Source organism: Amyelois transitella, chromosome Z (assembly GCF_032362555.1).
Source record: "Amyelois transitella isolate CPQ chromosome Z, ilAmyTran1.1, whole genome shotgun sequence".
Classification (NCBI taxonomy): domain Eukaryota; kingdom Metazoa; phylum Arthropoda; class Insecta; order Lepidoptera; family Pyralidae; genus Amyelois; species Amyelois transitella.
Window position 1 is genome coordinate 10225801 of NC_083535.1, and position 15363 is coordinate 10241163.

The window sequence follows — 15363 nt, forward strand, 5'->3', positions numbered from 1 at the left end:
CTGCGTGCTTCGGTGCGGGTAAATCTGCCAATAATTTTGAACCAATTTTCCTGTACCGATTGAGGTACTCTCTCCATTAACCCTAAACTGTGTCACACAAAATACAAGATGACGTAACAATTATTGTGTGCATCCACATAATATCACATGGGTATCAACTGAAAATCCAAATTACATCTCTTAATACCTAGTTGTAAGAAAATTGGCGAATTTGTATTTAAGAATTGTATTTACTAAACTATAAAATAGTCTAACGATTACTTCTTTTCTACGTTCAAATTCTTATTTTTATATACGGTTCGGGCTTACATTAATGAATACGCTATCGCCAAGTTTTGTGATTTATATATATAAACTGCCTATGTACAGTCCGAACAGCTTACGATATTGATTTTTATTAATGCCAATATTTGAAATTTATTTCCATGTTTGGTGTTACAATTACCCTTGTTTAGACATCACATCGCAACTAAAAAATGCATCATAATAATTGTACCATTCATTTTATATCAATCGGATATCTCCAACGCTTTGTCATTAGTCTATCTGAAAACTATTCGAAGAGCAATCACTAAAGTCAAGATGTTTTGACATTGTAATTGCTAAATAGACAACAAAACAAGTATTCGTCAATTCTAAACTGAGCCTTCAGTAAATCATTATTATGCATTCATTTTGCGTTGTGATAATCTGCCGGGGTTGATCTTAAATATAACAACTACTAACGTTTGAACTACGCGGTTGCAGTGGCGCCCCTGTCGCCGACGAAGATAGTGGCGTTCCGCCGGCTGTCGGACTCGGAACGCCGCCGCTCGTGCCGCCACTCGCCCGTGATCCGCATCACCGAAAATCCGATCTCGGAAGCGGTTGTGTGTTAAGCACTTTACGCTCGCTCGGGCTCGCGCGCAACAACGCAGAGCTAAACTAAACATGTTCGCTTAATTATCTATGAACGAACAAGGAAGAATGATGGTGATCCGTAGCATGATCTAAGTTAAACTGTTTATTGTGTCGTGTTTACATGTAATTTTTATTTCCTTTAATACAAAAATGAAAACATTATAAAATATAATCGAAAATATGACGATGGCCATATCAGACTCAGAGTAGCAGTGTTTAAGTTTTTAAAGAAGGTAAATTTTTATTTAAAAAAAAACATAGCTACCATTGTCTTTTATCTTGAATAGATCATGGTACGGATAAAGCGTTGCAGCTAGACAGTAGATACTTGCTGCAACGCGCAGGTAATGTTTTTTATTTTGGTAACAGGAATTTTTAAGTATTGACTTATTATCTCTATACTTTTTATTTATGTTTTTATGTTTGTAGTGTCTTTACTGAGATTTCGAATTACTTTTATTTGCAATGAATAATAACATAATGTAGACCAATTGCATTCAGCACTTGCGCACATGTGGCATCAATAAATATAGTTTTACGTCTAACAATGCATTTAGAACCTACTTTTCAAACAAGTCTTGATTGTATGTAGGTAATATAATAAGTAAATAAGGTATGGTGTACAGCAGCGTTAACAACAATAAGTACTAAAATTTATGTAGTATGCAGGAGATTCGCTGTGACATATGTATGTAAACGAATTGCACCAGGGAGGTTCAACCTCTCTCTCTCAACTCTCTTAACATTTAGAGAAAAACTAAACGCATTTTTAGTGGCTGTCATAACTCACGTTGCTGTATACCGCCCTCTGTAAAGAGTGTTAGGGAAATGAATCCGGAACCAAAGATTTAACATAAGTGTAAGTACATATCTGGGGAGGGAAGACGTTTGATGGCAGGGCCGCGCGAGCCAAGCGGATAGGTTCCTCACGCCAGTGAGACGCACTGTTGACGTTGTTATACCTATCTATATCATTATATCATTTAAGGAAAATTTTATTAGTGCCCACTTTACATAATATATACATCTCTAGACAAATTCTGTTAGGCTATTGTAACACTTATTACGAATCGGTTAAAGTAAGCGGGGGTTTTGTAATTTAGAAATAAAGGAACATGAGGGCTGGGGTGCAGTTCCCAAGGGAAATGGTCGCATTTGAATGTCTTATGAAGATAATAATTATGTTGATGTGATGCAAAAAATAATGTACTGTGTCAGCCAAGTGAAGTAGTAGACCAGATTTTCGTCATTCACTCAAATACGACCATCACACCGGGATGCACGTTAGGTGCTATGCTAAGACCAAGATAGTTTTTCAAAATAAAAGATCGTCTAACGAAAAGTCTTAATAAAATATTTTGCAAATGTAAGTTTTTTTAATGAGCTAATATTAAATTACTTATAACATGTAAAATTATTACGTTAACGATTATTATAAAGAAATCGGGCACCTATGCATGTGCATTGTGCATGAATTCCGTGATTTATTTGATTTACTTTTAAGACAATTTAAACTAAGGCCTACGATGCGTGAATCGAAGCGTTGTGATCGTTTTCTTGAGTAGGTATTTATATATAGATTATTTTCAATTTTTAAAAGTTTATTTTGATGTGATTAAGTATTATCGGTTATACCATTAATTAAGTTGAATTTAGGTAGTAATTTATTTATATATCTCTAAATATAAGTACATTTCACCGCTTATAGTTGTGAAGCTACATAGAACAATAAATACTATTTAATCGCAGTGGCTTTTCGAAGAGCAGTTTATACGTGCTGAGACTGTTGCCGAATCTCAGTGTAGATGTTATATGGAGATAGAAGTCCTAGAGCCGGATCCCCACTCGACATCTGCACACTCCGTCCCACTGTGACATTCCTCAAAACTATCAGTTCTCAATTTCCTCAGTTTAAGCGGTTACAATGAAATTGTATTACGAGCTATGCTAATAGAGAATAAGGTTAAACATATGTAAAGGTGTTAGTAATATAAGCTTGGAGAAGTATATTAAACGGAGTATTTTTGATGCAAGTGACATATTTCTAGATTTTTGGTAAAAATTTTGAAATCAACAGTTAAATATTGGCGGATGCTTGGGCCTTGGAAGAGCTTGCATCAAAAATACACGTGGATTTTATAATGGCTTGTCTTTGAATAAATATATATTAGTAATAACCGCATAAATTGTAGGAAGTATCAACCCTCTTATAGACCCTTTGTACAACTGTATGTTTATCTAGATTATGTTGTACGGTGTATTGACGGTTACAGTATCGGGGAGTTCTCTTCGTGTTTAGAATAGTAGATCTGTAGGAGGATCCGAGTAGTTATAACGTTCGTTCCAACCATAGAAGTTTATATGTATGACGTAAAACGGTTTTCAAAACATTCCGTTCTTTCCGAATAACTGCAACGGTTTTCAAAATAAACATCCAAAACTGAAATTGTCGTACATTTAAATTCTCAAGTTGCTATTATATGCTTAGTAGTCCAAAATATTCTTGTGAAATATTATTACAAGAATATATTCTAGAATAAACATTTCATCATGTTAAAAAAATGTGTAGTGATTGAGATCTGGTCTTATTTCGAATAACTTGTGTGAATTTAACATATGGGTCTATTAAAAGGTGTTTTTAATTATTATGTTGTTTTATTTAATAATTCCTATTTTTACTTTATTCTAAATCGGCATGTCCACGCCATATAAAAACAGGAATATCTGCCCACCCCTCCGGGAAGGAGGCTGCCTACCTGTATTTATGCACTTATAACACATTAGGTTTCAACATTTTACCCACTCCATGCCTACTTGAATGTAGTTCCCGACATTTCGGTACAAGGCAAACTATTTCTTTTCCAGGGATGCCTTAAATAGGGGAATGGGCACATTCATCTAATGAAGCTTTTACCGTGATACAATATGGGTTATGTTCTCCTGCAAAAGTGCGGTCGGTGATTTGCGTAAAAACCCGACCCATCCTGGGCATCATGAAAATGCGCACCCCGGGCTCTCTGTAGAGAGGTGAGGATGTAACCGGTATATTGATGCCAGGAGGAAGAAAATTATCATTATCGGTACTGTGACTGCTTTTGGACCACTTTGGTTAAATAAAATAGAAAAAATAAATACTAGATAAAATGATAAATTGTCCAGTATCAATTTAAATTTATTAAAATATCGTACAAGAAAAAAAACAAATACAAAAATAAATTGTTTCTTTAAAGATAGGTATGTAAAGATAACAATACATATCTATGATCATCAAAAATGAAAAAAAAAACAAACCATAGGAATTCCTAACGGTGTAAGCATAAGAAATCTGAGAATAATTAATATTTTCTTCATTATTCCGATATGGGGTAAACAATATTCAAAGAACAAGATCATTACAAACGATTTAACTATGGGATTAAAATTAACACAACGTTACGTAGCCAAACTGTTTTGTTGATTGAAATTTAACAACTCAATTTTTCTTATTCAATACCTTTATTATTCCCAAATTTTCCTATACTTAAATTTTACACTATTTAAGTTTGACAGAAAATTACGATTATGTTTCATCTAAATGAACAGTTATATTATGCTAAGGCAAAAACAAATTCCAATTTCTACGTGAAATGGTACCAAATGGTCTAGAAGGTTATTGGTAGTCTTCAAAGTACATGTCCGTGTTTAACGTTCTCACTTATTTTATTAATATTTATTACTTACTAACACATACAGTTTTTAAATCTTTGTTGTTAAATTAATCCATGAAAAATGTTACAAGTAGCTGTGTTACACACAATCCATATACCATAATTACAATATGCTTTAAATATATTATTAAGCTAACTTTATTATCTAACGATTAATATTTACATACATATAGCTCAACTCTCGCTTATAATGGAGTAATTATAGAATCAGTACTTCTCCGGACATACATATGGACACAATCTAGTCAAATAGGTATTATTATTAGTATAGTACTATTTATTATCAGGCAACATTCGAGTTATGACATAACGCGGCGGACAGACTGTGGCTTAAAAAAAGTTAAGCATCACGCTATAGAGTATTTAGAGTGTGTGCGTGAGGCGTGCATATATGCAGTTGGCTATACTAATGGTGTTTCGTTTTGCCGTATAGTAAAACTCCGTCTGCCTTTTCTTCCGTCTTTTTTCTATGTCTATGTAAGTATTTATATTTATTAATTCCGGCAACATGCGACGTGCATGGCAGAGAAAAGGACAGTAACCCAACCGTATATTCTTCTATTTTAACACTAATAATAAAGAGAAAATATTTGTATTTTTGTAACGAGCAAAAGCTTGTGTTTAATAACTTTGAACCTTGACTTTGGTCTCATAGTGAGAAATTTGATACTGAAAGACTGTGTTCAAAAAGTATTTCCAACATGAATATAGAATTGAGCCCGTCTCCCTGTGTTATGCTCAACAATTAATATTACATTATGAAAATATTTCTCAAGAATTCAGTACTACAATACGAAAATGTCAAATGTTGCCTAATTTACACACAAGAGTAGCTTAATGAAAACATTGATTCTAACAAATCACATAAGGAAGGAAGCGAAAACTCGACTTTGCATTCTAATAAGCACCTAAAAGCATTTTAATCTGGTTTCTTTATCACATACCGACAGAAAATAAATGCAACGTCGAGTTTACCCCTCGTGAAATGAACAGTGTGATACATATAAATATGAACCCAGTAAGTATTTTTAGGGAGTTTTATTTATATGATACTCACTGCAAAGTAAATAACGTACATATTACAATGTACTCAGTTCGTATACTGCCCCCGATCTCGTTTGTAACTTGAGCTGAAACGCATGAACTTCGATCATTGTTGTTTTTTCAATGAGAATATTGCCATTGTCTTAAAAACGTACTTAGGTATTAGTGCCTCGTAGAAGACGACTAAGGGAATAGACACATAAACCTAGTGCAGCTTTTTCCATGATCCAATATAGGCAAGGTACCCCTGCAAAAGTTGCGGAAGTAGGACGGCAGTCACTTCAATGGTTAATTGGCGCACTCCGAGCTCCTCTCCAGATGTAACCGGGATACAAGTAAGAAGGAAATACTCGTAGAAAAATCTACCAAGCCATTTCCCGGTGTAGAAAAATGAATGATAGAAGATCAACAGAGTTTCAGCTCAAATTTTAGCGCGATTGGGGGGCAGCATACAGAGACCATTGTCAAATCAGTGATTGAAAATGATGATTAAAATAAAAGATATGACGATTATGAGGATGATGGCCAAGTAGACTTTCTTTTTTCGCAGCTTGTTCTGTAAACAAAAACATTTGATAAAGATCACTATACTAATGATATCAAAAATATTTTCTTAGCGTTTCCGATTGAAAGCTGAAGTCAAGAGTATTACTAGAGTGGAGAAAGGGAAAAAACATGTAGGGATCGTGGCAAATATAAAGACACTATACTGTTTACCTACCCCTACGGGAAGTAAGCATGTTTGCTGATTTATGTGTTTAAAGAATTTATATATTTCTCATAAAAATAAACATATATTCGCTTACAGAGAACATTACAGATAGCATTCATTACATCTACCTACAAGTAATTTACTTACCAAAACATGCAAAGTTGACACAGACCGACAAATAACAGGCAATCAAGGGGAAGGCTAGCAACCTATCACTATCTGAATCTCAATTCCGTCACTAAGCCATCATCAGTCAAGCTGAACATGGCTTCACTTTGTCAAGTTAAGTAACAGCTATAACCCGACCGTAATACGATGAATATTCTATTCTGCAGTACAGGAAAGAATGGGACCACTCCATCTCTTTCCCATGTATGTCATGGGAGGCGACTAGGGGATGGGCTTGCGGAATTGGGATTCTTTTTTCGGCGATAGGCTAGCAACCTTTTACTATTTGAATCCCAATTCTATTCATTAAGCCAAATAGCTGAACGTGGCCGACCAGTCTTTTCAAGACTGTTGTCTCTGTCTACCCCGCAAGGGATATAGACGTGACCGTATGTATGTATATATATTCTATACAGCTTACTGACTAAAACTGGACGCTAGCTGGCAAAAATAATCTCATGAAAAAAATAAATAAAAACAATGTAACCTTGTAATTGGCGGCCTCGTGGAGCTGATGGCGGCCGGCCTCCACGTTGTCGGCGGCGTACTCCACGTGAGACTCGATGGAGTCCACCACCACGCCCTGCGCGTGGATCATCTGCCCGAGGTCCTTGAATATCTGGTTCACGTCCGTTATGTCGTTCTGGAAAACAAAAAAGTTGCACCTGTGACCGTGGACAGTAAGAAGCGTACAAAGTTTCCACGGAACAGCTTTGGCTCTGTCTACGCAGTAAGGGACTTAGATTATTTTAGGCGTGTATAAGTCAAAACTATTGGCTCTGTCTACCCTGTAACGTATGTTTCTACAGACAGCTAAACGTGTCCTTTCAATATTCTAAGTCTGTTGGCTCTGTCTAAAAAACAGCATTATACGCATGTATGTATGTTTTAACGGATTCTCAGAGCATCATCAAGACAGACTCAACATTGTCAGGGCCCTATGATAAGGAATAATTATAAGACTTTAGAAGTAATAGAATGTCGTAACTGATGGTTCTGACACCATTTGCCGAAAGTCCGTTATGTCGTTCTGGGAATCCTAATGAAAAAATATTCAGAAATTACTTAGATATTTCTGACAGATTTTCAACGGTGCCGAAAACTACATAGGACTTGACCACGACACATTGTTCCTATACTTTCGAGTACATAGTACAATATGTAATTTATTGTACCGAGTTTCATAATCGGAGCGGCATAACATTTAGCTTAATGTAACAATCATCAAATAACACTAAACTCCAGTCATTCCCATAGACAATGTAAAGGAAATGAATCATCAAGGCTATCTCTCCTTACTATCACTCGGCATCTCAACTGTATTCGTTGAGTTCATGTCCAGTACTACTTTAATCATTTATGAATAAAATTGGTGTAACGCTTAATTATTGGTGAATCACGCGTTAATAGCAAAACGTAGTAGAGTTGATCATTTGAAAAAGTTACGTAGTTGGACTAGTTGTACTTTCTTTTAATAAATTTAAGCTTTTATATAGACATTATTTTGTTAAATATTTTACTAGTTTTAGAAGTTAAACCCATTAGTCCCGGTGATAAAACTCTTATCGACTGCAATAAAGTTGAATTGTTACCTAGAAAACGCAAGGCTACATTAATTATTTTCATAACTAAAACTCTGTTAATTAACAAAAAAAAAATGTTATCATCTTATAAAGGCAAAAATGGGATATTTTTTATAAAAACGCCTGTCGAAGAGATATGATGCCGATGATCACTTTATTTCAATGTTTCTAAAATAATTTGATTGGTCATCATTATAACACGCGGGGTGTCTAGTAAGATCTACATATGTCTGTGATTTATGGTTGATATATCTTGACCCATCGATTAATTCTTGAGAGTTTTACTTTTGCCATTTAAATTACACACGAAACAAAGATATACGCTTTTTAAATATTTCAGAATAATTTGACATAAATATTACCAAGAGACATTTTTTCATCAAACTACTTAATGTGGCCATTCAAGTCTTTTCAAGACTGTTAGCTCCGTCTACCCCGCAAGGGATAAAGACGTGATTATATGTATATATGTATGTACTAACCTCGAGCTGCCTGATGTCACGCTCGCGCTCCTCCAGCTCTTGCAGTGACCTCTCGCTTTGCATCGTCAGCTGTTCCTGCTTGCGGACGCCCGCGTCGCCCATCTCAACTAGATCTTTATTACCTGTGGGATCACCATATTCATTAAAAAATATTCAATATTCAGATTGAACCGTTCGTTGACACTAGTATCATGGTACAGTTACTAACCCCAGGAAAGTTTGAGGCTCGTGTTATAGACACAGGTCTATTAAAAAAAAAAATGTTTAAAAAAAAATTAACAATTATTTAAAAAATACCCCTAAAATGGCGCCCAATTGTGAGTCATACCATGCTGGAATTGCGATAGCGGTAAGCCAGACCAAATGATCCTTTCGGATTGTCTTCTTGTAAACAACTAATCAAAACTTAAACAAGCAGACACTAAGTTAACGTAAAAGTTACTTTACCCGCGCATTGTTCAAATACTTGGCTCAAACTATTCTGTGCTTATATTGATTTGTGGCTACATGCAACAATGTGCTGCGAATCCCTAAGTTTGACAACTTTGAACCAGAGAATACAAAACTATTTTCGGATGCCAATCAATAACTTGTAAGTAAGCGTAGTTGTACTCAACAGTTAGGTCTGGGGGCTTTCTTAGTATAAATAACTTTGTACGTTAACACCAAAATGATGGGATTGCAATATAGTAAAAAATCAAAAAGCTGTCTTATTTAATCAAGCTAATCTTCAGATCTCAGATATTGCAGGAATTGAATATTCCTTTTTTATTAAAGGACATTCGAAATCCACCTCTTTTAAAATTATTTACCGAGACCAAGTGAAATCAGTATATAAGATATAAATATACACAAAAACCTTAATAACATCGATCATTATAAAAACCAAGACAAATATTAATGGGTGAAGACCTCTACTTACGACAAATCGGAACCTTTCATTTATTGGTAAACATAATTGATAAAATACTCAGTTGGAAATCAAGCAACATGATGGTAACACCATGATCCAATATGGGTTATGTTCGCCTACAGATGTTGCGGCGTTAAAATAGGAGTGGAGCTAAACCAACTTTCCCTTTCTAGGATCATGTTTACAGTGTGATCCCGGTCTCCTCTTCAGAGAGGTGAGGATGGGACCCAGACTAACGCCAGGAGCGATAACTGATATACTCACCACCCAAAGCGAAGGGGTCCCCAATATTGACGGACTGGGCTTTTACTTTCTTCACATCTTCCTTAGTCTTCTGCGCGGCCGACCTTTGAGTGGCCTGCACAAAAAACATAGTTGGTGTCGCTAGTTAAACAGGTATGAGTTGATTGTACAAAATTATATTATGTATGATGAAATAACACCTCTAGTATATATTTCACGAGGTAAATTTTTGGATGATGAGGACAATTTGTCATTGTAATTGGTGATAGATAGCGTCTAGTTTAGGGATATAGAGTATTCAATATACAAAATTCTCTGTCAGAGTTCCGTTTATTAATCAAATGGGTTTATGACACATTTTGAAATCCATGTCTGTTGCCTATACCTACCTACATACATATCTATATATATAAATATGTATTATATTAACATAAATCAATCTTTTGTTCCTATTATCACTTTGGAAATTCTTATCTGCGCATTACTAGTAGATAGTACAATCTCACATAAATCTTACAAATGAGCCAAAACAGAGATATAGAATAATTAGTGAGCAAAAAAGGTAATCAATTCTGTTTTCAGTAAGAGGATTATAATAATTTCAATAATGGGTTGGGTGCCTTCATATAGGATTCCAAAAATAATACAATCACTGATTCAGTCTTTTAAGTAATTTATTTGACTGTTAAGTAAACAATAAATTAAAATTTTGAATTATTTGAATGTTGTTTAAATATTTACTATCTAATCAAGTGTCTTTAAGAGACATCCTCGCAAGTTTGGTTTAGTTCTGCAATGTACATGTACTTAAAGAATGATTGAATAAATTATTAAAACAAAATCAAACCTGGAATGCATTGAGTGTAGCCATGTACTCCTCGCTGAGACGGTCTCGGGACAGCTTATTGGCCGGCTGGTCAGTCGGCATCTTCATCAGGTCCATCAGCAGTAAAGATGTGTCCTTGGCCAGCTTCTGGGTATAGTTTTGTATTTGACGTCTGGGGACAAAATACACAATTTCAATCAGAGCTCAAAAGTAAATTTCTCTTTTATCAGTTAAAACTGCTATTACAAAGTTCTTCAATACATAAAATTTTAATTATTTGTACAACAAACAAGTAGATGAAAATGTATGAAAATAGAGGATACTTATATTTTACTAGGTCCAAAAAAATCAATTTATAATTTTCTGATTAGCTACAATATTACAACAAACAAGTAGATGAAAATGTATGAAAATAGAGGATACTTATATTTTACTAGATCCAAAATAATCAATGTATAATTTTCTGATTAGCTACAATATTACAACAAACAAGTAGATGAAAATGTATGAAAATAGAGGATACTTATATTTTACTAGATCCAAAATAATCAATTTATAATTTTCTGATTAGCTACAATATTCTATTGCCACACATTGATCTACAGCCAAAACTGCCACTTGAAAACATTATATAAGAACTTACAATTGATTTCTAAGCTCTTGTGAATCCTGCGGAGTTTGCAACTGGTTGACCATCTTGGACATTGAGGACACTGTAAAAAATAACAAATACATTTTTTGAAATTTTGGGAATGTCTATAGCAAGGGTCAAACACACAAATGTCACTCAACTTTTATGACAATTGAATTTGAATTATTTTTGGAGTGCACATTTTTATAGGGGCTCAAGTTTAAGGTTATAAATAATAGTCATTCTAAATATCTGGCTAATTAAATGTGTAACGAAGTTTCAATCTGGTCTGGTTCAAAGGTCAAGCAGGACTTATTCCACTGTAATTACCTTAAATTAAATTGACCTTAGTACCAAGATCATTAATGAAGAGCATAAACACCAAAGTGGTGATAATATTGTTAATATAACATATGTTTATATCCTCACCTCTGAAGAAAAGCTCAGAGAGTACTTCTATGTAACTTTATTTTTGTTGTCTTTTACATAATGGATATAAGGTAAATTTTTCAATAATGGAAACTTCCTTTTTGGCCGCCATGGTAACTCTGTTTCGCAACTAGTTGTTAAAAAGAAGATAATGTACAAACTGATGCAGACAAAGCACTATCATAGAGTCATGAATATAGTTATAAATATACATACATACATAAAATCACGCCTCTTTCCCGGAGGGGTAGGCAGAGACTACCTCTTTCCACTTGCCACGATCTCTGCATACTTCTTTCGCTTCGTCCACATTCATAACTCTCTTCATACAAGCTCGGCGGTTTCGGGTACTTTTGACCTGACCCTTTACCAGGACGTCCTTAATTTGATCAAGATACGTTCGTCTAGGTCTTCCCACTCCGACCTTTCCCTCCACACTCTCCTTGTATATCTGCTTAGTCAACCTGCTTTCATTCATCCTCTCCACATGACCGAACCATCTTAACATACCCTTTTCTATTCCTGTAACTACATCTTCTTTCACATCACAACATTCCCTTATCACGCTGTTCCTTATCCTGTCACTCAATTTCACACCCATCATACTCCTTAACGCTCTCATTTCCACTGCATTTATTCTGCTTTCATGCTTCTTTTGCCATACCCAACTTTCACTCCCATACATTAATGTCGGGACCAACACGCCCCTGTGCACAGCCAGTCGAGCCTTTTTGGATAGTTTCTGACTGCTCATAAAGGCATGCAAAGCTCCATTCACCATGTTCCCCGCGTTCACTCTCCTTTCAATATCACTATCATACTTGCCATCTGATGTAAACTTTGATCCTAGATATACAAACTCTTTCACTTGCTCCACTTTTTCTCCTCCAATCAAAATATTACATGCTGTCATTTCTTTCTCCATTTCAAAAACCAGTGTTTTAGTTTTACTTACGTTCACTTTCATTCCTTTCTCTTTTAAAGCTTCATGCATACAGTTTACCATCTCCTGTAACTCCTCCGCTGATGACGCCAGTATAACCTGATCGTCGGCATAGAGCAGACATTTGACGAGTAACTCATTCATCCTTAATCCACTTTTAGACTCTTTCAAACCTGTCAAACAGCTATCCATAAATAGGTTGAACAGCCACGGTGACGCAACACATCCTTGCCTAACGCCTTTCTCAATCTTAAACCACTCAGTGTGCGCTCCGTTTATCCTGACACAAGCACTCGAATCCTCATATAAGGATTTCAGTGCTCGTATTAAGAGACTGCTCACCCCATGCATAGAAAGTGCTGACCACAATTCATTCCTCTCAACTCTGTCATAGGCCTTTTCCAGATCTACGAATGTGCAATAGACTTTTTGACTCTTGGCCAAAAACTTTTCGGCTATGCACCGCAAGGAAAAGACCTGATCAGTACATCCCATTCCCTTTCGAAATCCCGCTTGAGCATCCCATATTTTGTCATCAGTTTCATTCCTGACTCTATTAATCAATACCTTAGCATACAATTTGCCGACGACGCTAAGCAGGCTTATACCACGATAATTTTTGCAGTCCAGCTGTGACCCTTTTCCTTTGTAAAGTGGCACGATAACAGCCTTACACCAATCTTTTGGTACTCGGCCGCTTCTCCAACACAAATTGAAAAGGCAGTACAACTGACTAGCTACTACGCCTTTTCCTGCTTTAAGCATCTCGACCGACACTCTATCACACCCAGCAGCCTTTCCCGCTTTCATACTCTTAAGTGCTTCCACAATTTCGAACATTTCAATTTCGCCTTCCATCTCATTCTCTTTTTCTTCGCTATAGCAGAAATCTTTCTTATTTCCTTCCTTTTTTCAAATAAACTTTCAAAATAGTCCTTCCATATCTTTAGTACACATTCTTCTCCTTTCACAACGCTACCATCCTGGCATCTGATCCTAGTCAGCTCTCTGGTTATAGTATTTCCTCGGGCTGACCTTACGGATTTCCAGAATACTTTCAGATTTGACTGAAAGTCTTCTGATAGCCTTTTATCAAAATCCTCTTTATACTCTTCTTTCTTTCTAATCACAGCTTTCTTAACCAAATCTTTCATTTTCTTATATTCCTTACGTGCTTCATTCACATCTTCATCTATAACCTCTTGCATTCTTAAGTTAGCTTTTGCTGCTAACAAATCCAGCCATGCTTTCTTCTTTAATCGCACAAGTTCTTGCACATCTTTACTCATCCACGCATTTTTGTGATTTTTTCCTTTCCTTCTTCTACTTACACCACACACTTCAACAGCTACTTTCACAATTCTTTCTTTAAATTCCTTCCATCCATCTTCAATATAGTTATAAATATGTATGTATATTTTTCAGGGCCAAAATGAAGAAAAACTTTGTAGTCAAAAAAGCTATAAAGTATAAACTTTCCATTAAAAATTTTATTACTTTAATTTCAATTAAATCAATTCATCATTACAATATATTCTCTCGTCCACATTTCTTATTCTACGTTTTTTACATATAGTGAAATTAAAACATTGAAAGGAAATGCTGCAATGCAACATTTCTTTTCATTGTTCTTCTTCACTAATGCTTTAGAAACGGCTCTAAACTGAGTTTTGAGTTATTTATTTGATTTCAACCAATGGTATGAAACCAAAAGATATGAGTAATATTTGAAATGTCCCATTATAAATAAAAAACTTTGAATTTATGAAATTCACATCACATCTACAATTATCCATTTTAAAGTAGTGGCATAAGGTTGTGTTTAATTTCTGATTCAATAAACAATGCACATTATCCCTAAGCTAAGTACATTCTGCTGAAACTCTCAGGTAAATTAGCCCCTTGTTTACACAAAACGATAAAGTCGTAGAAAGTACACAATGCGATTACTCACCATTTTGCGATATCTTGTTGATATTACTTGCAATCGTTTGTGATTGTCGCTGAAAGTTCCTTCCAGCATCGTCGTAAGACACGCCTCCTTGGTATGACGTCTCCATGTTTCACCTAAGAAAATAAATGCAACACATTAAACACCTGTATGTTAATAATAACAAGTCATTTCACTACGGAAATGGCTTCAAATAATCAACTTACCCTAGAAATTACAATATTAGATTTATGACGTACAAACGACGTAAGTTTCAGTTTTTTATTCGCAATAGGGACAATCAACAACAAAGCTATATCACACTTGGCTAAACTTTTTATCAGTAATGATTACATATATCCGTGGACTGGCACTTGTGAGTAGAACAGAAATATGAAAGTATTTAGAAATAATGACGAGTACTTAACAAAACTTCACCAAAAACAAGCCCGATTGACTGTGACTGAGCTCAGTTTCCTGAGGAAGTCAAGTAAATGTCAAATTGACGTACATAACATGCATGACAAATGACAAAGTATCATAGACCAAAATGATGCCTCTTTCTCGGAGGGATAGGCAGAGACTACATTTTTTTGCGAGTAATCTTTAAATGACCTTTTTTAAGGCTTCCCCGATATAATCAAAGAACATTAGCCTCGGCCTTCTCAACAACATCAACTTCTCCAAAGGGCCTCTACGTGTTGGATTTATATCCCCACGCAAGCCTCTCAAAAATCCGGGGTGTATAGACCCGTGAAATATAAGAGGAGAAATATAATATACAAAAAATTAGGTCCTTGATTTAAATTGTAAACCTCCTCCTTTTTATAAGTCGATTAAAAAAAGTCTTTG

The 15363-nt window shown here is 35.3% G+C and overlaps 2 protein-coding genes across 14 annotated transcripts in view; one reads left to right on the forward strand and one right to left on the reverse strand.

Moving 5' to 3' along the window:
* Positions 1-4190, forward strand: part of LOC106133960 (protein NDRG3) — a 77710-nt gene extending 73520 nt beyond the window's left edge. For 6 of the 10 annotated variants that reach the window (XM_060953502.1, XM_060953505.1, XM_060953506.1 and 3 more), the window contains one exon: positions 748-3539. In XM_060953502.1, the coding sequence (XP_060809485.1) occupies positions 748-878 (131 nt within the window). In that variant the 3' untranslated portion in view covers positions 879-3539. Of the gene's footprint in view, positions 1-747; positions 3540-3765 lie in introns of those variants that run through there. The other 4 variants (XR_009657529.1, XR_009657530.1, XM_013333874.2 and 1 more) reach the window with 4 other exon arrangements.
* On the reverse strand, positions 4048-15011 carry LOC106133859 (syntaxin-7). 4 transcript variants are annotated; one of them, XM_013333709.2, is made up of 8 exons: positions 14739-15011; positions 14536-14648; positions 11222-11291; positions 10600-10750; positions 9774-9867; positions 8597-8718; positions 7019-7174; positions 4048-6207 (listed from the first exon to the last, which is right to left on the reverse strand). In XM_013333709.2, exons 2-8 carry the CDS (start codon positions 14639-14641, stop codon positions 6121-6123), a joined length of 786 nt encoding a protein of 261 aa, XP_013189163.1. In that variant the 5' UTR covers positions 14642-14648; positions 14739-15011; the 3' UTR covers positions 4048-6120. The 4 variants fall into 4 exon arrangements, 2 of the variants coding, with proteins under 2 accessions (XP_013189163.1, XP_060809484.1); XM_060953501.1 differs by lacking the exons at positions 14536-14648; positions 14739-15011 and adding an exon at positions 11639-11777; XR_009657527.1 differs by lacking the exons at positions 4048-6207; positions 7019-7174; positions 8597-8718; ... (1 more) ...; positions 14536-14648; positions 14739-15011 and adding exons at positions 11639-14138; positions 14362-14520 and having other exon boundaries at positions 10686-10750.
* Between the last annotated feature and the right edge of the window lie 352 nt (positions 15012-15363).

Excerpts from the sequence above, each read along its gene's own strand:
- LOC106133859 (XM_013333709.2), bottom strand. The coding sequence starts at position 14,641 with ATGGAGACGTCATACCAAGGAGGCGTGTCTTACGACGATGCTGGAAGG. Across the intron at positions 11,292-14,535 it reads CAACAAGATATCGCAAAATG|TGTCCTCAATGTCCAAGATG; the intron begins GTGAGTAATCGC and ends TATTTTTTACAG. Across the intron at positions 8,719-9,773 it reads GGACCCCTTCGCTTTGGGTG|GTAATAAAGATCTAGTTGAG; the intron begins GTGAGTATATCA and ends GTGATCCCACAG.